Source organism: Carassius gibelio, chromosome A9 (genome assembly GCF_023724105.1).
Source record: "Carassius gibelio isolate Cgi1373 ecotype wild population from Czech Republic chromosome A9, carGib1.2-hapl.c, whole genome shotgun sequence".
In the NCBI taxonomy this organism is placed as follows: Eukaryota; Metazoa; Chordata; class Actinopteri; order Cypriniformes; family Cyprinidae; genus Carassius; species Carassius gibelio.
In genome coordinates, this window is record NC_068379.1 from 3,985,824 (window position 1) to 4,011,135 (window position 25,312).

The 25,312-nt window shown below is 36.9% G+C and overlaps 1 protein-coding gene across 2 annotated transcripts; it reads left to right on the plus strand.

Moving 5' to 3' along the window:
• Nucleotides 1–1,310: 1,310 nt before the first annotated feature.
• LOC128019454 (ankyrin repeat domain-containing protein 10) lies at nt 1,311–25,093 on the plus strand. Of its 2 annotated transcripts, none has more exons than XM_052605443.1 (6): nt 1,311–1,713; nt 3,689–3,841; nt 6,405–6,496; nt 22,239–22,489; nt 22,585–22,683; nt 24,520–25,093. In XM_052605443.1, exons 1-6 carry the CDS (start codon nt 1,522–1,524, stop codon nt 24,789–24,791), a joined length of 1,059 nt encoding a protein of 352 aa, XP_052461403.1. In that variant the 5' UTR covers nt 1,311–1,521; the 3' UTR covers nt 24,792–25,093. The 2 variants fall into 2 exon arrangements, with proteins under 2 accessions (XP_052461403.1, XP_052461404.1); XM_052605444.1 differs by having other exon boundaries at nt 24,523–25,093.
• The last annotated feature ends 219 nt before the right edge of the window (nt 25,094–25,312 follow it).

Below are 25,312 nucleotides of genomic sequence, written 5' to 3' on the forward strand. Positions count from 1 at the left end.
AACTTTATAGCGGATGTTCTCCTCACATTAAGCTGTCTAACGCCTTATTTTCTCTCAGTAACTCACAATCCTTAGTATGTGGGATAAATTACAAATAATTGAAAGTGGCTGTCACTTTTAGATATAGTTTGCTATTCTACGTATTAAACTAACATGAAAGTTTTACTTCTAACTGTTTCTGTTTTGTATTATTCTGTGTAAATGCATGAAAGTGTCTGGACTTCATTTTGGTTGGTAATATAGCATATATATAGTAATAATATTGGCAAGAGTTTTTCATAGAGACAGAGTTTTGGTTACATTATCCTTCTTACAGTGTAGTTATACATTAAAAGCACTGTAGAAGTAATTAAAACTGATTAATATTAACTACATGTACTTACTATATGGTTAGGATTGGGAATAGGGTTTGGCTTAGGGTTACTTGCATATAATTATTAATAATTAATTGTTATTATAATATGTATAGTACATTTAACGTGTAACAAGGACACCTTAAAATAGTGTTACCAGAGTAGAAATATTATTATTATTATTATTTAATCAAATGGAGAAGGAATATACAAAATGTGTTAAGTTTGAAAAGAATCGTTAGTCCTCATCCTCACAGTGTTTATATGTTTTAAAAAGCATAGAGTGGGAAGCTTTTTATTTGTTAAATTCCTACCTCGTATACCTTTTCTTAATACAAAATTAGTTGCAATCTGTTTAAATGCATTGATTATTCTTATGACAGCAAGGTTCTTTGTATGCGTTTTCTAACAGGAGATCCTTTGTGGTATAATAATGTGTGTAATAATTACTAAACATCCCAGAGCTTAAGTAGTCACCATTTTTACACTAAAATAGGGTTGTATCGTGACCTGGTGAATAATAGGAAAAAAAAGGTCATGTTGTATAAAATCAGATCAGTTGTATGTGTCTGTCTTCCGGTGTTACCTGCTTCTAGCTATTTTAAGCAGGTTCAAAACAACTAGTTTTGATGCTAGGTAATGCAAATTGCTGTTTCTTATCATAAGTTTTTAATTAATTTATTATCATGTATGCACTTAATTATGACCACACTGGTTTGTAGTGCAAACAGCGGCTAATGTACCGGAAGTCTTGCACATTCACAGAAAACGGCCTACATCCGCGTTGAAAAATAAGACGCTTCAAAATATGTCTACTTTTTCATTTGATGCTCTTGTTTTGTTTCGTGCTGCGTCTATTTTGTTGTGGGCATGCGCATCAGTCTCGAGCGATCCGTCTCGGGCTTCAGGGTACCCTCACATTGTAAGTGAGCATGCGTAGCTCCAGTCCCGATTCTCACCTGATCCATGTCGGGTTTGGGCTATTCTCGTCTCGTGGGAAGTTTCGGTTCTTCAGCGCAAGTGTCTCGTCTAGCCTCGCCTCCTCTTTGCATGCGCTTTGTTTGGGCGGCGCACTTCATGAAAGCAGACATCGTGAAGTCCACCATTTTCCTGACGATTCTTGTTTCCACGTATTTATAAAAGCGAGCATTTTTTTTGCTGAGCACTAATGTCGGTGGGACTGGAGTCTGGGTTTTCTAGCGAGGAGGTGTTGAATGCCCGCTTCCCTCTTCACCGCGCGTGCAGAGATGGAGACGTGGACGCGCTGTGCTCGCTCCTTCAGTGCAGCGCAGATCAGCTGGCCGTGGAGGACTCTTTCTACGGGTGGACTCCTCTACACTGGGCTGCACACTTCGGCAAGGTACATAATGAACTCATTTATAAGCAGCATGTGTAATTAATTATCTACAGTGTGAATGAAAATATCCTACCAGATTAAACCATTATTTGTTACTCTCATTAATAAAATGCAATGCATTGCATCTCATTTATTCTTTAATCTTTAAAGATGTTGAGTTATTCGTCAGTGACACTCAAACCGCATCAGAAGATGATAATGGGATCGTGCAAGTGATTATCTGACTTCACTGTTGATCCAGCGTTAGTTGAACGTTGCGCAAACATTCAGACGGGTTTGCCTTGTTCCCTCCATTTAATTTATTTTTCCTTTTCTATGCTTGTCTTGCGATTATATATCCATGGTGATTGTAAAAGAGCAATACAGAGCCGAATATAAACGGTAAAATACGTTATAGATTCGTTTATATTTAAATATTTAAATATTTTTTTTAGCAAATAATTTTAAATATTTAGCAAAGAAGTTCATTAGTTAAAGGTGCTGTAGGGAACTTTTGTAAAAAAAAAATATTTTTTACATATTTATTAAACCTGTCATTATGTCCTGACAGTAGAATATGAGACAGATAATCTGTGAAAAAAATCAAGCTCCTCTGGCTCCTCCCAGTGTCCTATTGCCATTTGCAGAAATCCATCGCTCCCGGGAAGAAACAACCAATCAGAGCTGCGGCCCGTAACTTTGTTTGTGTTCAAATTGTAGAAAAATGTATATAATAAGTGAGTACACCATGAATCCATTTTCCAAACCGTGTTTTTGGCTTGTCCTGAATCACTAGGGTACACCTATAATAAGTGTTTATATTCGTTATATAGACTATTTTAGATTGCTTCGGGGGTACCGCGGCGGAGTAACCCAGTACCTTTGTGATTCTTCATAGACATAAACAGAGAAGAAGTAGTTCCGGCTACAATGTTCTTCCGCAAGACGCAAGCAGTTCTGTTTATTAACCGCTAGAGCGTCAAAAGTTACCGACTGCAGCTTTAAAGATAAAAAATGATGAGGTCGTCTTCAATATCAACAGAGGCGATATAAGGCGTCCTTAATAAATGGTTTTACAATTTTTAGTTAGTAACTTTAAGTGCTAAAAATGATCGTTCTATTCAATAATATATAAAAAATATAATGCTAAACGAACAAAAATATGACATTTATTAATTTGTATTAACGTTGTTCATCTAATTATGCTTCTAAACCCGGTTATTCAGACCTGTTTTAGAAGCGTAATTACACAGTAGCAGTTCTTGGTTCATTTCAGTTTTGACTGCTTTCACTCATTCAGTCAGTGTTTTTGATTCACTAAAAGAATCGACTCTTAAGAGTCCTTGCACGTGTGGGCGTATTGTGTCAGAGTTTTTACAAGTCGTGACGTTTTTCATTGCCACCTGTGGCTGTAGTCTTTCCTCGGGTTATGATGTTGAACTTCAGGTTTCTCTCTCTTTCTAAAGAGCTACATTCTCTGTTATGTAGCTGATGAGGTGTATTCTCAGACATCTTGAAGATACCTAACCGGTGAAGAATGGGACATTAACACCAAACCCTCTGCTTATTTTTACAAGTGAATTACTGAAAAGGAAAGCATTTTCTGCATTGCATTGACTTTTAAAGCTCCATAGGATGTGTGCATTTTAGCCTGTCAAATTTAGAGGGAAAGTCGTCTGTGTGAGCTTGATCAACATGGTTCTAGGTCAAACTAGATTTTTTCCAGTTGAATTATGGCAAATCTGATATGACTTATTAAAATAGTCACGAGGAAGCTATAAATCTCTCTGTTTCTGGTGCCACTCCCACTCGCCGTGTGCTGTTGGCTTTATCTGGATCAGTGTAATGTCAGCATGGGAGTGTCTAGAAAAGAAGGATTTATGGCACTGTAGAGTAGATGAATAACAGGAAGTGACACACACACACACATATTGTAAAGCCTCTCTGAGCACTAATGAAAGGCACTTTTCCCTGCATCCTCTCCTGTGTCCTGTCTCAGCTGGAGTGTGTCATGCGTCTGGTGCAGGTGGGATGTGGTGTGAACTCTGTGACCTCTCGGTTTGCCCAGACTCCTGCTCATATTGCTGCCTTCGGGGGTCATCCTCAGTGCTTGCTCTGGCTGCTGCAGGCCGGAGCTGATATAAACAGACAGGTAAGACTTCACTGTGATATGAGATTATATATGAGACACACGCTCATATTTAAGGTGAGCATGCAGAACTGCTTTATTTACATGTGAGACTGAACAAGCGTGAAGTTATGTGGGAAAACAGAGCAAGAGGTGTGAAGATGAAGATAAGGAAGAAATTGTTTTGGGGAGTGCTGTTAGGCACAACACAACACAAATGACTTAGCAGTGAATGGGATTCTCCTGATCAGAAATCAGATGTTGTATTATCGGTTTTATTAAAGTTATATTGTTTTTTTTTCCTCAAGTGTTACGTGACATTAAGCTGCTAAGCATTTTGTGAAATGAATAATGAATAATATATTTAATTTGAAATGCATTAAATATATATATAAAAAAAAAGGAAAAATGCCGCAGTAAAAAGTCGTTACCATGTTGTTTTAGTTTAAAAACTGTAAATAGTCTAACATTGCAGATATGTTAATTAATTCTAAAATACCGTCCAATTTAATGCCAAAAAACTTAATGTGCAAATAAATTACATCTTTACAAAAACAAACAAAGTGCTGCAGAAAGAACCTCATTAACATTAAGTTACCATCTCATATATGGTTAAAACTGTAAATGGTCTAAAATTGCATAATGTGTCATTTTATTGTGAAATAATTAATAAAAATGGTCATTATTTACAGTTAACAACAGTAAAATGACGTTCCTAACACATCATTATTTTGTATACACATAATTTCTTCTCATTTTTGTTATAAGTAAGGTACATTTGTAGTGTTATTTTCTGCCTTATTTTAGAGTTGTGTGATGTTTTGTCTGTGTATCATTTATGTTTTAAGGACAAGCCATGTGCATGATTTCTGAATCATCTTGTGAATTTTTTTTTATAATAAAAGTTTCTACCTTTAGTTAAGTGTTTGGTCATACCGCCGACCCCCACAGTTTTCCCTTTTGAAGGTATTTCTGAAGTTTGGCTTAAACCTGTGCTCATTTTTGATGATAACCCAGACTTTCCCCTTCATGTCTGTATATGTACTGCATCACTGTTGTGTTTTCATGTGTGCAGAATGGAGAAATCCCCATCAGCGCATAAGCATACTCTCTGCCCCCACCATTGACTGGTGTTTTACAGCAGAGAAATGAGATTACTAGGCCACTGTTACATAACCAGTGATGTGTTCTTCAAATCTAGACTAGACCCTCATCCCTGTCGGCTCAGGCGGATCAACATAAATCATTTAAGTCCCATCGACTGCTCTCTTACCCAGTCTTGTACTGCTCAGATGAATGTAGCATGAGTCTGACCCACATTCCTCTGCCGTGAATCAGTGATCTTGCTGAAAGTGCTGGCTGATTTTACTGAAGACTTTACTGTAGGCTCCTGTCAGGGTGAATGTTTCAGCCGGCCGATCCACCAGCTCCTAAATAAATGATGATGATGCTGGGTTGTGTGATGGAGAGATTGCACTTTCGCTTCCAGTTATTTGGCGAAAGCCTCCATATTCTGGGGAGTCTGCAGACGCAGTGTTGTGATGGATAACAAATAATGTTAAAAACCATTGACACAGCTGAAATCAAATCAAATATTAGATGGAAAACCTAATAAACTTGTTCAAAATGTTGCCTTTACAACTAGCTAATTAAGATGAAGACAAATCTAAAACTGAAATAAAGCTAAATAGAAATGTAAGCAAATAATTAAAATATAAAACCACATAAAAAAATACTAAAATTTAAACTTTAAATGTAAATAAAATTTAAATGTAGTTACCTTGTATTACCAGAAGTTTCTTAGATAAATGCACTGTAAGTACACTATAAGTACATGTTAGGACACGTACTGTAAAATAAAGTGCAACCGTCATATTTATTATTATAATAATTAATAATAGTAATAAATGGTGCTTAAATAACACTGTGCAGAGTTGCCTTTTTCTAATAGATAAATTAGTTTCTTCTTGGATGGGCCTGACACGATTGTTATATAATTTTAAATACATATTGTCATGCACATATGGAATTTTAAGCAAATATTAATTATCTGTAATATAAATTATTTCATTTGACAGCCGTGACTGGAGTAATGATGCTGAAAATTCATCTTAGCATCACAGAAAATATATTCAAATAGTTTTTTAAATCATATGAATATTTTGAGTCTCACTCGTCTATGTTAAAATGAATGCAGCTATTAGAGATGACTTTCGAAACAAACACATCCAGAAACTTTTACACCAGTGTAAATACTCAAAACATATTATGTGCATGTTACGTACGATTATGATATGTTCAGATAGTCATAATATAATTATTCCCCTGTGTAATTAGTTTATAAAGTCTTAAAGGAATCATCATAATTGAATCATTATTAACTGATTCCAAGTTCATTATGAATAAATGATGATTTTATAAGGTGTGTGTGTGTGTGTGTGTATTAGGATTATTCTGTAATGTACAGAAGCAAAACAATACGAATGTTAATAAATTGTGAGGAATAATCTTAAGACTAAGTTTCAGAGCCGTGGCAATCCTGCTCCCAGCTGCATGGTGCTTTAGATTCTCTCTCTCTGTCTTGTAGGACTATGTTGGAGAACCCCCCCTCCACAAAGCGGCCCGTGCCGGCAGCATTGACTGCATTAACACGCTCCTGGTCCAGGGAGCCAAGGCAGAGTAAGTCCTCTCTAACTGCTGCTCTCTCTGACTCTGTCTCTCTCTGACCCAAATGCCCCGCTGGTGCTTCATTTAAGAAGGGCTCCATCAAAACAGAAACATTGATTCTCTCGATTATAAAGCTTTATATTTCATTTCTTCCACTGCAAGACAATACGGGAGCTGAGATTTCCTTACCCTTCTCTTTAGACACATGCACCCTGTTGTCCTGAGTGGTAGAAATCTGACTGGTTTTCAATCTCACATTTTCACTTGATATGAAAACCTGCATGATGAGTTACAAATGAATGTCATATGTTTGTTTTCTCTTTATTATGCTTTTAACCGATAATTGAAAGATGTATGCTATGAAAGAGAAGCTGTTACTGTTTGTACCTACAATTGTAAGGGGTTTTGTTAAGCATGACTTGGCAAATGTTGAATAAATGGATGTGTGCATATCACATTCATTAAAATCCTATCAGAAAAATTATGTTAAGTCAAAGTTTTAGCTAAATTATTATTATATATTTTTTATGATTTATATACATATAAAAAATGACTATTTAGATTAGTGCTTTTAAACGATTAATCACGGTTAATGCATATAATTACGTATATATAAATACACAAACACATGTATATATTTAAAAACATTTATGTGTATATATATATATATATATATATATATATATATATATATATATATATATATATATATATATATATTCAAATATAATGTATATTATATATAAATATAAATATTTTATATTTAAACAAAACAATTGTTTCTTGATTATATACATGCATGTGTGTGTATTTATATGTACATAATAAATATACACAATACACACATGTATTATTTTGGATGCGATTAATCGTGAGTAATAGATTGACAACACTTGATTATTATTATTATTATTATTATTATTGTTATTAAGATCTTTTTCATTTAAGTTGGTCCATCTTGACAGGGCAAGAAAAATGGTAAACATTAATGAATTATGTATCATGATTCATGAACTAACAACAGAATTTTTGCAGCGTTTATTAATTGAATGTTAATTTATAATTATATTATGGTTCAGTGTTAGTTTGTTTGTTAATAATGCATTATGAATAATTATACAGTCTGGCATGTTAATTTAGTACATTTTAGTATATTTAAACATGAACATTAACCAAGATGAATAAATGCTGTTCTTGTATTGTTCATTATTAGATCACGATACCAAACGCATTAAGTGATATTAACTAATCTAACTCTAGATTCAGTGTTGAACTTGTGACTCTGATACACTCAATCCAGTTTGAAATCTATTTTGATGGAGCTCTTCTGAAAGTTGTGACCAGATTTGGTTTTATTGGCTTGATTTTGCCTAAATGTGAAATGTATTCTGAATTCAGTAATGTGATGATCTCTATCATGTCTTCTATAATCCCCTGTGAGGTGCGGAGGTAATATCCTTTTTGTTCTCTTCACTTTTTGATTTTAAATGTGTTGCCATTACAAGGTTGCAAACTGTTGCACATTTCCTCACAGCTCAAAAGCAAACAACAACTATTGCTATTTGACATTGTCCCTGTGCTAAGGGTATTTTCCTTGTTGAGAGATAAGATGAAATGAAGTGTGTGAGACTCATGGTGTCTAAGGGGAATTGAGCTCCATTCAAAATGTCTCTGCAGTGTCATTATATCCCTTGTGATATCAGTATTATTTTTGTTTAGTTCTTTCTAGTAATCTAAAGCTGTCAAAATACTGTATTGTTTCAAGTTTAACAAAAAATAATGCAAGAACATACATGGACAGCTCTGTTTGATTGTGAAATTTTGCAAACAGAAAACCTGGGGAAGTAGTAGCCACATCTCTATACATGTAGTGTTCATCAAATGCCAGGGGTGTCCAGTCCTGCTCCTAAAGGGCCACTTTCCTGCAACGTTTACTTTCAGCCTGCCAGAACACGCCTGACTGAAAGGTTTTAGCTAATCTTAGGCTCTCGATTCGATTCAATTGAATTCCTAAATCTGTTTGTTTATTTATTTATTTATTTATTTATTTTTCATTAAACCCAATGAATATAGTTGTAATACAAATGGTACTGATATTTATAAAATGTATTAATTAAATTGTGAGAAATAATCTTAAAACTAAGTTTCAGAGCCGTGGCAGTCCTGCTCCCAGCTGGATGGTGTTTAGATTTAGATGGGTATTGATTAAGATTTGATACTTATAGAATATCTTAATCTATATTTATAGAAAGAAATTAAGCCACAAACCTGTATTTTAAATTTTGAAACAATAATAGGGCCCTAAAAACATTTTTCTTAATTTTTTTTCTGTTAACCAAATGAGGACATAAAACTTTAATTTATTTCATCCTTTAATCAAATGAAGATTAAACCCTTCTCTTTATTTTGCAAACAAAGTGCAGCACAACAAGCTTACTGTTAAAATTAAAATTATATATATCTTTTTATTATTCCTTTAAAAAATAAAACTTTATTATTATTATTATTATTATTATTTAGTAGTAGTTGTAATACTGAGTCTTACATTCTGCTGCATGATAGTGATATATTTTTGTCACAGTTTCTTCAAGTTAAACCAAACTTTTATTTTGATGGGTTGCTGTAAAGAACTTGCAGATGCTGTACATTGATGGTAGTTTTTCTCAAATTAAATGGTAAAATGCTCATGAAGTGACTCTCAGAGTGTCACGGTTTTTACGCTGCCTGAAGGAATGCGGAGTCGAGGATAAACGGAATAAGGTTTTTAATATATCCAACACAGGGGATATCCAACATGGAGCACAGAGGTAGACACACGTAAGTAGCAAGTGGTCACAAGTGAGCACAAGTGAGGCACAAGTGAGGAATAGAATTGACACACCTGGGAACTAATCAAACTAAACACGGAAGACAGAAACTGGGTCACTGGGGCAAAAACACTAAATGAGTCCAGGTGTGTGACAGTACTCCCCCCTCCCGGTAGGTGCGTCCTCGCACCGTAGAAACAACAGAGGGAGGCGTGGGTGGGAACTTGGGAGGAGGTTCCGGTGGAGGACGGACTCCCAGGAGGGGGCCAGCAGACAGGGACCACAGAAGGAGGAGCCAGGGAGGAGACGACGGAGGGAGGAGCCAGGGAGGAGACAGGAGCAGGAGGAGCCAGATGGTCCACCAGAGACCAGCCAGGACGGAGATCCAAGGTGGAGTCGACGGCAGGAGGAGCCATGGTGAAGGAAGGGTCGACGACACCAGGGGCCCGACAGGCGGAGACTGCACCGGTGGGTGAGGAGCCCAAGATGGAGCAGCACAGCCGCAGAGCCAGGGGGACGTCGAGGTTCCGGAGGGCCTAGGTGGAGCAGAAGGCTCAGGCGACCAAGGCGGAGGCAGGGTCCTGGCAGACCGCTGTGGAGCCGGAGCGACCGAGGATGGAGGTGGAACCGGAGGGAAGGAGGAGCCTGACAAAGCCGGAGGGATGGAGTGACGAGGTGGAACCAGAGGAGAGGAGTCCCGAGGCGGCAGATGGTCGACGACTGACCAAGGTGGAGCCGGAGGGACGAGGGAGCCCGGTGGAGCAGGTGGGATGACAGGCCACGGTGGAGACGAGGGAGCTAAGAGCCAAGGCGGAGCCGCTGGGTCGAAGGACCGAGGAGGAGTCCAGGGCTCGGAGGCTGGAGGCGGAGACAGGGCCTTAACCCGCCAAGGCGGAGCTGGAGACTGGCAGTACAGCGGCGAACCACCGCGCCCCGATGGCGCGGACTGAGGGTGAGCTGCGGGACTGGCTGGCACCAGCAGGGATGACGAGGAACTGGCTGGTCTAGGAGGAGGAGAGAGGAGAAGGATGGGAGGAAGGACAGGAGGATCAGGACTGGACGGAACCAGCGAAAGAGGAGTAGAGGGACCAGCAGGTTTGGGAGGAGGCGGGAGAGGGAGGCTGGGAGGGAATACAGGAAACACAGAAGATTCAGAGCTGGGCGGAACCAGCGGACACACAGAAGATTCAGAGCTGGGCGGAACCAGCGGAGACACAGGAGACCCAGGGCTGGGCGGAACCAGCGGAGAAACAGAAAACCCAGGGCTGGGCGGAACCCGCGGAGACACAGATGATTCAGGGCTGGGCGGAACCAGCGGAGAAACAGAAAAATCATGGCTGGGCGGAACCAGCGGAGACACAGAAGATTCAGAGCTGGGCGGAACCAGCGGAGACACAGAAGACTCAGAGCTGGGCGGAACCAGCGGAGAAACAGAAAATTCAGGGCTGGGCGGAACCAGCGGAAATGGAGCAGAGGAAATGACTGGAGGAGGTAGGAGTGGGAGACTGAGAGGGTATACAGGGGAATCAGGGCTGGACGGAACCAGCGGGGAAACAGGAATATTAGGGATTACCTCCGTAGACCAGTCCATCAGATCCAGAACTTGCTCCATATGACTTTCAGAGACTGCATATAGCTCACCCTCAGTCGCAGGAGTGTGGGCAGGGCTTTCGCAGGAAAAAGGCTTTTCTCAGTCGCAGGAGTGTTGTTGCCGGCTCACACACCTGGTCAGTCGCGCTCTCGAGATCCGGCTCCCTGTCAGTGGATGGCTCGGGCTCTGCGGCTGCGGTGGGCTCTGGCTCCGTGCGGCGTGATGGTGGCTGGCTGGTCTCTGGGTCGGGAGTGGGGCTGGCGAGGTCCTCTATGGGGCAGATGGTGAGAGATGAGCCATTTCTCGCCAGAGTCCACTCCACGAATGCGGCGAAATCCTCTCGAGGACCATCTTCGGACGACAACGCTCTGCATTTGGAGTTCAGGCTGGTGTTGTAGAAGGTGCAGAGCGCGCCGTCCGGGTAGCTGGTGGCATTAGCTAATAGGAAAAACTGTCTGGTATGGTCCTCGAGAGAACGTCCTTCCTGCTTCAGCAGGAGGATGAGGAATTCGGGACGATAGAGGGGATCCATAGACACTAAGAAAAGAAAAGACTGTGAAAAAACAAAAGCAAAACGGAGGGAAGAACACGCAGTTTTCTATTTTCTCTTTTGAGGTCGGGTCTTCTGTCACGGTTTTTACGCTGCCTGAAGGAATGCGGAGTCGAGGATAAACGGAATAAGGTTTTTAATATATCCAACACAGGGGATATCCAACATGGAGCACAGAGGTAGACACACGTAAGTAGCAAGTGGTCACAAGTGAGCACAAGTGAGGCACAAGTGAGGAATAGAATTGACACACCTGGGAACTAATCAAACTAAACACGGAAGACAGAAACTGGGTCACTGGGGCAAAAACACTAAATGAGTCCAGGTGTGTGACACAGAGTAGCTCTGGAGATGATATTTGTGTATTCTTGTCATAATAGTGAGACGACAGAGGCTGAAAATATCGTAAGCATCATGTGTGCTTCAGCGTCTGCACCATTCATTCATCACGGAAATCATAGCGCCCTATGCGTGATGTAAAAACGCTTCTGCAAATTTGTAGTTTTACGACACCATTTCACCTCAGCATTGCAAATCAGGCATATTGCTTTGTTCTTGTCAACAGCATCTCCATGTTAAACTTTCCATTGTTAGATGCAAGGTAAATAAGAGGGTGACATCTAGTGTAGAAGAAGAATCACGTTAATCAGAACTTGTTAAATGTTTATGGAATCGATATCAACTGTAGAAAACTGGCCCTCATGGAGCAGTATTGGAAATCTCTAACTGTCCTACCCCATATGCATGTGTAGACCCACTTGAAATACTGTTCTCCAACAACTTGTGCAGGATTTAGATAATTTCGATTCAAGATGGTAAACACAGCATTTGATATAAAACATGATATTGACTTTGCAGAGGGATTCTGAAGGAAGTTCTTGCATTATTAATGTTGATAATTTTGCCAACAGATCTCCAGGATGTTGCAACAAGGTATAACTATACAAGTATAAGCTTGTGTGTGTATTGAGTTGAGAGCACACACATACTGTGGTGCAGGAGCGTTCTTGTTGCTCTTTCTGGAGAAATGACTCTTGTGGTTTCATATCTCTTGACAATGAGAAATGCCACTTGGGAATACTTGGAGGCAATACTTGAATGATGATATAAGACATACTGAATAACTGGAAATGATCTGATGTTCCACAGAGACACATACATGAAACCAACACTTCCATTAGTGACGAAAATGCCATTAAATATGATTTGACTTTTATGACTTTTTAAACCAGATCATGAAATATGCAAGTCTAAAATCCATTGTATGGTTAGTAATTCATGTGTTTTTTTATGCTTTATAAAGTGTTTTCTATGCTCAGCCATCAGTTGACTGAGGTCAAACAATGTCCTACTTTGGGAAGCAGAGGTGCGATGTGTTTTGTGGAACAGCAGGGACAGTGATGGGCTTGATAGTGTTTCTTACAGGCTTTTGGTCTCACTACAACTACAACTGCAAAATCCCCTCGCAGATGATTTTCTCCTCTTTTGAATGCCATATGGTTATGGTCAGCACAACAGACGTTAATATCATTTGTAACATTATTTGAATGCCATTCATTAAAACTGTTGACACTTTACAATAAACATTTTGTGGTGTGATGCAAAAATTCTTATTAAATTAATAATTTATGAATCAGTGTTAATGATAATTTATACAATTAGTATTGTTCGTTTGTGTCCTTAATACATTAACATTAATGTACACAACTTGAAAGGATAAAAATGGTGTTTGTATATTAATTATCTTTCACATAGATTAGTAAATGCTGTTCTTGCGTTGTTCATTTTTAGTTCAGGATGCCCAATCCAGTAACTAATGTTAACAAATGTAAACTTATTATAAAGTTGTGCAATAAAACTATTTAGATAATTTGTACATTGTATGAAAAAAAGAACATTTACAGTTATGTGCAAACTTATCCAAATGACTAGAAGGCTGCATTCTGTTATTGTCATCTAGTAGTTATTTACACAGCACATTAAAATACAAAGCAACCATTTGGCTTTGCATTTAATTTCACTTCCAGTTAGTACTTAATATATAGAGAGAGAAAGATTTTGTCAGTTGATGTTATTCTGAGTATAATATTTTCATAGAAAATTGACATCACAATTCAAAATTGTACTTATGTACAGTACAGACCAAAAGATTGGACACACCTTCTCATTCAAAGAGTTTTCTTTATTGTCATGACTATGAAAATTGTAGATTCACACTGAAGGCATCAAAGCTATGAATTAACACATGTGGAATTATATACATAACAAAAAAGTGTGAAACAACTGAAAATATGTCATATTGTAGGTTCTTCAAAGTAGCCACCTTTTGCTTTGATTCCTGCTTTGCACACTTTTGGCTTTCTCTTGATGAGCTTCAAGAGGTAGTCACCTGAAATGGTCTTCAACAGTCTTGAAGGAGTTCCCCGAGAGATGCTTAGCACTTGTTGGCCCTTTTGCCTTCTGTCTGCGGTCCAGCTCACCCCTAAACCATCTGGATTGGGTTCAGGTCCGGTGACTGTGGAGGCCAGGTCATCTGGTGCAGCACCCCATCACTCTCCTTCTTGCTCAAATAGCCCTTGATGCCTTCAGTGTGACTCTACATAGTCATGAAAATAAAGAAAACTCTTTGAATGAGAAGGTGTTTCCAAACTTTTGGTCTGTACTGTGTATGATATGTAAGAGACTATTTTTTTGCGTTTTAGCTCATCTTTAGATTGACTAGATTATGGCCTTGTGTTAAGGAAAAAGAAACAAACCCCTCAAACACTTGAAGTGTTTCAAATAGTTGTCCAGGAAGACACCAAAAATAAAAAAAACTCCTTAAACAGCTAATTCAACCACTGTTGCATTCAAACACATATACATCCCAGTACCTACCTACTATCTAAAGTATATAAAGGTATATGTCTCTTGATAAACTTTTATTTTCAAAAAGTAATACGAATGACTTGCTTTATCCATAATTAACGTGGCATTCAAAATGAGGAATGAGAAGAATTTTGGTCTTGGGGATCTAGGGTTGTTTTTAAATCTTCAGTTGTCTTTATTGCCCTATTGGAAATGCTTTTGAGGTGGTGATGAAATGTGTATTCTGCAACCATACGAATAGGATTGTTAATGTTTGTTTTTATGGCAGTATGAACAATGTTTTAAAGTCTTTCAGTGGTAGTGGCTCTGAAGCCCCAGTCAGTATTAAAGCCGATGACAGCTGTAGTGTTTCAGATTTACCCATTCAAAGCAGAAGAGAAGGTTTAAAATAACAGGAGTTTATAATATAGGCCTAGTAAGGGGATTGAGAGGAGCGAGGGTTTTGGGTTTTTATTTTGTATTTTAAAAATGTATTTAAACTTCTTCACTCCCAGAAAAAAATAAAAATAAAAATAAAAACTCTCCTCGTCACAGTATTCCCAATATTATACACTTAACAAATCTAGAACTATTCTTAGTGGAGAAGCAGTAATACGGTAATATTTCTTCAAGATCTGCATGAGGGAAAAATGACATGATGGATGTTTTATCTGTTTCCTCTCTACGCATTTCTATTTCTTTCTTTAATTGATTTCTTGAGACCTGAATCCATCTGATACCTTTCTTTCTGGAAAAAACACGTCAGCCACCAATGAAAGTATTCTCTGGAAGCTTGACAGTACCATCATATTCCTACCTAAAAAGTTGTCAAAGGAGCACCATTTCATTGTGATGTCCAGAAGTTATATTCCTTCAAGATTTCTTGGACTGAAACCAAAATAATGTGAATGGCATTGAGAAGACAAAGGAACTTCCAAGAAGCAAACATTAGTTTATTGCCCTGTTGCCGAAACTATTCCTCCAGATCCCAGGAAACTAGATCTAGATTTTAATTAAACATGTAATAGCTTATTCAGCTTGACATTCCCAAAAAAATCTCTTAAGAGAGTGAAAATGGAGTACTTCCAAATTTTACTTGAATCCTCAAGCATCAACTGCACAAAGGTGTATCTACCTCTGAATATGTTCTTCTTTTTCTATTGGACTTCTCCCGACAGTCTCGCTGTTACCTGAGTTTCTTGATTCTGTTGTTAATGGAAATACTTCCCCAGTTAACTGATGGATGGACAGACTACAAACATTTTCTCATTGAAATCCTGATTCTTTCTTCACTGAAATGTCTTCAATAATTTCATCTTCACCAGACAAGTCGATTCAAGTTCAAATAGCCAAGTCCTTTGAAGAAATGTGCTTTGCCACATTTTATTTTATTTTTTTATTCTCTCTCTTTCTGTGATACTGAATGTTTTGCACTCTCTTTTGGGTCTCAGGTTGGTTTAGCATGCACTTCAATAAATTCACGTTTTTCAGCGTCTTGTGTTCTTTACCAGTGATGTACACAGCTTCAAGTGTACACTTAGTCTTTATCTCTTTTTATTACCTAGCGGAGAGGCTTCAAATAAAACATCCAATTGAAATTACCAGATTTGACCCAATGTTCTTTATAAATTGTTTAACTTTCCTTAATGCATAAATGTAACTTATTTAAGCACCAAAAGTACTTAAAAAGAATATGTCATGAATAAGTCATGTCACGCAACTCTGACATGTTGAACCATCAATCATTTATCATTTCATTATCATGAAATGGGGAAAATACTGTTTACAGTTTGCTATAAACCATTTAAAAACAGATCCTTTTTGATTTAATACTCCCAAAGCCCTCAATCCAAAAGTCCGGCAGGAGAAAGTGTGGTTAAGGTAGCATTATAGTAAAGGACAACAGGGTAAAGCATAGGCTTAAATATCAGCATATGAATAGCATTACTAGTATTTTGTTTTAACCTGTCTGCATTATTTATTCTAAGACTTTGTTCATAGACAAATTGTTTGTATTTACAATGTCGCCTGTAGAAGTTAGCCTATGATATATGATTACACTATGATAAAACATGTTCTTTTATGAATCATCTGTCACCTTTGTCCTTCTGAAAGTGGCATGATGACAAAAGAAATGGAGATTGCATTTTGTTAACTGTTACGGCAAAATTCTAGAGAACGTCTACACCTCTCAATGTTTTTGCAGCTATTGAATTCGAAATGACTTGACTTTTTCAAGTAATCCTAGAAAAGGGGGAGAGCATTCCAAATAGACACTGCTGACTCACTCCAAGTTCCCTCAACGAAACTGCACTGTTGTGGCATTAGGAGTGTTCTCACTATCGCTCCCTTCAGTATCAACACACTGGCAAACTGTTGAGGTATTTCATGCGGTGATTGGTTTTAACTGATAGGAAATTTTGAACTTTAAAAAAAGACAAAGTTTTTTGTTTGTTTATAATTAATATTATTAGATCTAGTGTTTTGACCTGCATGCTTTGCTAATTATGCCCTTAAATCAATGCAGCTGATGTATATTAATTTCCCATTTAATTTCAATGTTTGTTTTGTTGTTGTTTTTTTGTTTTTTTTTGTTTTTTTGTAGACTAACCATAGGACGTATCTGTTGGACAGGTCTAATCAGCCCCTTCTTAGTCTCGTCCAGAGTAAGCATGGTCTGATGCTCAGGAAGTTATGTGTCAGGGCTCAACCAATGGAAGGGAATCTATGAAGCAAAAAAAGAGAGTAGCAAAGCATATCAGGAATGAAGAAACGCATGAATGCTTCCGTTTCATTATTTAAATAAAACCAGTGAAATATTCATTTTTAACAGTGATTACCGGGAAACAGTGGCAAACCTGGCAGGTCTAATGTGTGTATGTAAACCTGACTTTTTTTTTCTAATAATATCATCTGATATTGTCTAGATTTAAAAACTGGAGATGTTAAAAGGATGGTTCACCAAAGAAGAAAGAAAAGAAAGAAATTTGTCATTATTTTCTCACTTATGTCGTTTCAAACTTTTGTTCATCATTGAAACACAAATGCAGCTATTGATAAAGAAATTTCTCCCTTTCCATTGAAAGTCCATTCCACCAAGACATTTAACATTCGAAAAGATCCTAAATAGTTTTTACAAGTAATGCAATTCTCCTAAAAATAAATGACTGCTTTATGATTAATCCTTTTGTTCACAAACACTGATCAGTGCACACACATAAAGAAGATACAGTATGGTGAGCAGAAGCTCAACTGTGCATGCTTGCTGCGTGAGAATAAAGCTTGTGTGTCAAGCAAGCACATTTGAGCTTCTGTTTCCCAGGATTTTTAATGGAGGGACTTAATATCAGGTTTCATTAAGATGTCATCTTTTTTGTTTTGAAGATAAACTAAAGGTTTGCAATGACATAAGGGTTATTAATTTTTTTTGAGTTTACAAACCCTTTAATAAGCAATTCCATAGTTTTAAATAAAACGGTATAAGTAGCTTCATAATAAGAATAATTCATGTTTTTCCCAGTCCAACTTTTAAGTACAGCCCAAAACACAACAATAATTGACCATTTTCAGCAGCAGTAATTACATTCAGTGCTGTCAATATGGCCGACGTCTGGATTGATGACGTGTCTTCTTGATAACACTGTATATCAAGGGCATGTCGTAGTCCAGATTAAAAAGCGGTTTAAGTCTAAGTATTCAAGTATTTAGTGATGTGATGAACAGGACCGGGAGGGTTTAGGGTGTGATTTGGTGCTTCTCCTCTGTGTTGGGCTTGCTTACGTCAGCGTGCTCATTACTCTTAGACAAAGCGTACAACGGTGTTGTGCATTTAAACCAGTCGAGGGGAAAAGTATAGTTAAAATGCATTCAAAAAATCGGAATAATTTGTAATAAAAAATGATTCACTGTATTTTGAAGTCCCCATGATTACAATATTGTGCATGTTTATTACTGTAATATATCGTATTACCAAATTTCGGCACATGTCTAATGCAACATCTGAACAAGCATAAACAAAACACGTCTCTTGACAGCAGTTTACTAAAAATGAAAAAGGAAGAAAGAAAGATGTTCAGTTGCTAATAATTCTTTCATTGACTGTTTTATCAACTGTTAGCATCGATGTTTCTTGTTTATAGCCGCATGATGGCAAATTGCAGACTGATTCCTGTATTCTGTACACACACAGAATGATAATTTAGGGCAGGGTTATTTAACTACAGGATTATTTTACTTCCAGAATGTAAATTCTGTCGTCATTTACTCACCCTAAACTTTTTTTTTTTATATATATATAAATTCTTGTCCCAGTTACATTTTCTGTGTTTAAAGCATTTACATTTATTCCAGAATAATAACTCAAGGAAGTAACAATTTAAACAATATATTAAATTTTTGAACTTATGTTCAGCTATTCTTTTTAGTAGTTAACTTTTAACTGTTAAAAAAAAAATTAAATCATCAAACTATGTAAATATTGGTCACAGATTCTGAGATTTCACCAAGCTTATTGATTACTCACTAAAAACTCCCACAGATCATGTTTTATTATATCTGAGTGTGTGGGCTGTTTATGTCTCTATTAACAACATTATATTGTTCATTCAGACTGATGTGCGAATGCACACGAACACAAGAGGCGGGATTTATCACATGAACCAATCACAGCCGAAAATATTACCAGTCATATCCAATCATATCGCGATGGAGGCATTGCCTCATCTTATGTGACTTTCCCCCATTCATTCTCAATGACCCCCCACCAAACTCACAGCACACTTTAGGGGGTCTGTTAAAACTCAGTGGGCTCAGGGGAGACGAGAGGCACAGACTCCTGCTGTAACTTAACATGCTGGTGTCGCTGCTGGACAATGTTTCTTATGGAAAATGACTGATTTATAAATTTTTTAAATGTTATATTTTGTAATATTGCCGTTCTTTTATTTTTGTACTGTATTCTGTATTATTATAATTTAGCTTTTTTTTTTTACATCCAATGTCTCACTCCTCACTCTCCCCTGATAAAAGTAAAGAAAAGAACAAAACCTTAAAAGTCAAAATGTTCACCAAAAATGAGGATATTTGGTCCTCAGAACCAAAGGCCAGTGGCTTTTGAGAATTTTTCCATAAAAAAAAATTCCAAATATTTAGTTTAGATAATTAATTGCGAATTAAGAAGCAAATGCCCAACTCAAGTAAAAGCAAGTTAACTAAATAGTCAAAGTAAATTAACAGCTTAAGTTTTCCTGTTCAAATATATTTTAATGTTTACATAAACTGAAAGGATCTCTTATTAAAGGTGCTAGAAATCTCATCTAACTCTGTGGACAAAATGTAAATAAAACAGTTTTCTGGCATTTTAAAAATAACTGACGTGCAAAAATAATACTGTTAATAATATATGTGATATTTACAATTATTGAGTCTTATGCTATATATATATATATTTATATATGCATATTATATATAATAATATTATATATTATCATTCATTAAAGTAATTTTTACCAAGAGTTGTGATAATAATATGTATGTGATTATAATATGAATGCCTATTAGTGTCGTTTACAAATTTAAAGCCCATACATTTTGAGGAGCAAAGTGAACAAATTAATCTGAATTGTGTTTTTTTCTATGTATATAACAGAAATAGTCACTCACAGAATCGAGCCCATAAACAACAGTGGATAGTGTGAACTATTAATCGATTGTCCATATGATCATTGTGTTTGTTTTGGTAATTATTTCAGATTTCTTGCACCTAAGAGGTTCATTTTCAGTTGAGGCCTGCCAGGATGGACACGCACCTTCTGAACTGTTTGTTACAAATGTCTTTTTGACATCAGAACATCTGAGAAGCATTCATATTTTTCTTCAGATTTGGGTAGGAATAAGTGGGGAGGGTCCAAAAAAAAAAAAAAGTTTGATTTTTACTTTATTTGCTGGAAATTGTATTATTTTTAAATGTTTGGTTATAAACATGCTTTATGTGTTGGAATGAATGTGTGTATGGAGTGTTATCTAGTTAGAAATTATAACAAAAAACATGTCTAAATGATTATTGTGATTATTTTTTATTTTTTTTTGCAATGAATCCATGAATGAACAAACCTTTTCCTAAAGCCGAAAGCAAACCCCTTACTTTGTGAATGTCACTCAGTGGCAGCGCATACAGAAAATAAGTTAAATTGTACAGTGCATTTAATGATTGTTACCTAATGATGATTGGCTTATATAGCTAGCTACAAAAATTAATGTTGTGCATTGTTAAAATATATATTATATGTTAAATGTGAAATATTTATGAAATGCTTTTTGAAAAGATGTCGCAGATTCATGAAATGCCAGCATTTTTTCCTTCTTTCCAATTAAAATACCAAGGTCTTTGCACCTAAGCATCATGTCCTCACAGCGAACTAGCACAGTGCTATCGATGTACTATTCTTGTACTGTTCTGCAGGCACATCATCAGAACACATTTCCAAACACTTTCTAATCAAACACACAATTCACCTCATCAGCTTATCCCATAAGGCCACAGAAGAGGAATTGTTAATGGAAGTAATGTTAACTACCATAACAACATCATATTGAGTGTAAATACGTCTGGATATCATTCATCCAACACACATTCAGATTATATAGAACATACTCATAGAGTTTAGAAAATATGCAAAGTTTGTTCCTCATCTTCTCAGACAAATATGAGATTTTGGATGTAGCCATGATCAAGTTTGGTTGTTGCTTGTAAAAAATAAAAATGAATAGTGCAGCAAATGCTGGCAGTTACTCAAAAAAATAGACTTAGAAAGATACACGTGTTTGCTTATAAGAGAGAGCATAACCCAAATTAAAAAAGTTAACATATTATTGGTGCCTTTTGTAAATTATTTGGGATTGTCTGAGGTTAGTCTGTGTGTATTTACTGTATCGCGCTGCCAAGAGTCACATTTCTGTATTCTCACTGCATTCGTGGTAGACGTGTTAGCAGGAGCTCCAGGGGTAAGTGTAAACGCTGTTATCTTGCCCTAGATTTTGTTCATTCATGTATTCTGTTTTCTTCACTGCAATAGAAAATGACTGTTGATGCCAAATACACACTTAATCCTCTCCTGATTCCATGTCAGATTTTACCCAAGTATGAATCTCACATGACCCGTGAATGCTTTATGGTATCGACGTTGACCACTGGATTAAATCTTTCTCTTAAAGAAGCCCGGATGCTGTTCTCTTTAACTTCTTCTACTATTTCCATCTTCAATTGTTTAAAGAAGAATTTCCTGATCAGGTCTCGCTTGCCTTTTTCGGTTCCAAGATGTCCTCTTTTAACCATAAAAATGAAGATCTGTTCATCAAAACCACTTGAGGATTGAGGATATATCTTTTTTTTTTTCTTTTGAATCAGAAGATTGGTGTGATATTTTCCTGGTCCGGCCACAGATTTAAGAAGACATTGCATTCTTCTGTCTACAGTTATTGGCTTCTTATTGCCTCTGTTTTTACAGTTTGTTCTGGAGTGGCATTCTTTTTCTTGGTTTTGAAAATGATTTAATAAATCATCTGTCCAGTTCATCTGTTGAGTTGAAGAGAATTCTTGGAAGAAACATTCGGCATTGACAAACCTCTTCTCAATTGTTCTTGTGTACTTTAATGGAAATATGGTTATTTGTATTTCTTCATATATCGTGTTTTTTGTGTGTATGCTTCAATAGTTTTTTTTTTTTTTTCATTTTCTATTGCAGTTGAGACCTCACAATATTATTAATGTCTTTAAAGTTTAGATGTTCAATGATTTGTACAGTTTTTTTTTTCTTCTTTAACTTGTATTCAAAAACTGCACTAATAATTTAGGATATGAAATACAGAAAGGGTGTGTGTGTGTGTGTGTGTGTGAGTGAGTGCTTTGCAAACATTAGTCTAGACGGGCAATGCTAACACCTTAATTTTATCATTGCGCAGCATGAGGAACTCTAGTGGACTGACCGCCGCTGACCTAGCTCTCACCCAGGGCTTTGAAGAGTGTGCCCAACTGCTTTCCAATGCCCAGAACCAGCAGCTCAATCAGCTTAATGTGTTCTCAAACAATGGCTTTGTGTGTTTTGGGGACCGCAAGCTTATCCAAGAGCGGAGCATCCTTAATGGGGTTCCCAGCCGAAAGAGGTCTCTGGATTGCATGGAGTCTAATCTAATTAAAAAGGCCAGAAAAGATGGTAAGTCTTGAATGAAAATGTAAAGACATTCGTATGATGAACAGTTTTGATACTGCGTTGGGTCGCCACTTGTTAACGTGAACGTGTCATTGCAGATCTCGGCTATCAGCCGATGAATGGAGTAAACGGATCCAGCGGAGAAGACCAGATGGAGAACATGCACATGGAGTTTGGACAAGCACTGAGTACCCCAGGTGGGAACCGAGCCTTAAATGGATCCCTGCCTCTGGGTTCCAATGGCTACATCAGTCCAGAGCAGGACCTGGCTGTCCGAATGGAGAGCTCGTCCTCTCCAGTCCACAAAGAGTCAGAGGTCTTCACCGTGACCTCCATGCAGATACCATGTCGTTGCACTAACTCCTATGCCTATTTGTAGGAGCCTTTGCCTTGGCTAAAATTCAAGCTCTTTTTGATGATGTGTGTCTGGGAGGGAAAATAGTTTAATTTGGTACACATCGTATGTATAAAGCATTTGATCATAAGTTGCTCATACCACCCTGTCCTTTTATCTTTTGGTGGTATGAACTTTGTTTTAAACTGTCTTTTGCTCAGTAGGAGCACATGTTGAGTTTTGATTTGCACAGTAACTTCCCTACTACTACTGAAGTAGGTGCATAATGTAATGAGTCTGTTTTTACGCCCAGAAATCTATACTTGTAAAGTATGTCAGTGTTTTTTTTTTTTTTGTCTTAGTACAACACTGATTTTGCAGTGAATTGCATTTGCCCAGCCAAATTCCTGACCTTGAGTTTTGTAACATTGGATTTTGGTTTAAGAAGTTGGTTAATACTTTGGATATGAGTGACTTTATGTTCTTGTTAAGTTGCAAAAAAAGAAAAAAAAAACATGATTCCAAGTTTGTGTGTGTTTATATATATATATATGTCCATGTTAAAAATATAAAATGTGCATTTTATTTTCCTTTTTTTTTTCTTCAAAATGTAATTCTCTTGTTCTGCCAAAGCATATCTAATGATGAATGTATAAAGTGCATCTACAAACCTTGGCTTTGCAGCTTTCATACCTGTTCTTTTAAGAAAGTCTAGGTGCTATTCAATCACATCTTTAACCTTTTTGACTAAATGTATTGAATCTGCAGTCTCAAGTGTTCATCGGTCAGGTTATTGTATGAGGGTAAAAGTCTATTTCCAGCTAATGTTTTGCATAGCATTTCATATGTAGTGTAGAAGATATTTGCTGTTGCTAAACTAATTAAGTTGAGACAAAGGTGATTCTTTGATTGCATTGTACTTTCTATAAATTCATCTAAAAATCATTCTTTCACACAGAACAGATGCCAGAAAGTTTGCACTGCATAAAGAATAATGCATCATTTCCTACTCAGAATTACAAAGAACATCTTACTATAATTGCTCATTAAAACACCGGCTATGTGTGACACAGAGATTGAGATATTGGTATAATAATGACTGTTTATGTCAAGTAACAGGATGCCTAAAATGGATGCGAAATGTAATTTCTATACTCATTAAATGTTCTCATTTAACAAACAGAGCTGACTCTTGAATTTGTACATATGATGTTTCTAAAAGCATGTTAGCAAAACAGAAACCAATTGCAAGTGTTCATTTGATACTGTTTTTCGTAGATTAAAATATATCACGCATGCATCATCACCATGTATTGGTGGTTTGCTACTTCATTAACTATTGTGCTGCTTCAACACTTCACATAAATGAGATTAAGAATGAATCCCTGTCATTTAAACTGAAGGAATATTAAATCATAAGGCAAACTGTTTCATGTTGAAGCTAATGTGTGGCAGTGTGCCAGTGCTATGTTTTTGTAGTGCTGAGCAATGTGGACTTAAATCTCAGGTTCAGATGTTCAGATATAATCATGTTATGTAAACCGAACTTGATGGGTGATTTTGAAAACCCTAAACTAAATGCCCACAAAAGGATACTAACAATGCACAATTCAAAACTTCATGAAAATGGTTGTGCAAAACAAAAACAGGTATTTTAACTTTCTTTAATGAATTATAATTCATGTGTTCTCTTTAACAGCAGGACTCCCATTAAACGGACATTGCTTTCCTGTGCAGCACCTCAGTGCGGGTGACCTGATGCACGATGATCATATTGGGAATGTGGGTGTCTCCGAGCATCTTGGTTACTTTGACAGTGGTCTTCATTTGGGGCATATAAATGGCTTTGGAGATATGTCTGAGAACATGGAGGACGCCAGCAGTCAGATTGAGCACCGCAAGTCAGTCAGTGTAGAGGAGCAGTATGACCACATCACCTTCAACACCATGCACCTCTACCATGGGTGTTAGGACGTCCCATCCAGACTCGTATGCCTTAATATATCCATATAGAATGTGCTGAATTGCTTTAAGTGCATATCATTTGAAAGCAACACTGTATTTGTATTTGTGTGGATAAAAAAAAATTGCAATTTCCAATTTTGGGTTATTTCATTTAGTTGGAGAATCCCAGAGGCTGGACATTTTTATGCATTATTTGTAAGGACATTTACTGTATTAATTGTGCCTACACATATAACTGTTTATTGACTATTTCTTATACATAGTAGTTAGAGATGTGTGTGAATAAACTGGCTGATGAATTTACGGAATATTTTTTTATTTTATTTTATTTTTTTACTCACAATCTCCACCTCCATTTATATATTCTTCTTGGAGAATGTATCTAGTGGAATGACATATTTGGTTGTATTTTGTATTCCACCCACTTCTAAACTACTCTACCCTCTTATAAATTATAAAAAAAATACCAATATCTAACTTCCCTCCTGCTGACTTTTATCGGATATATCGTTGAGAAAGTTAATAAA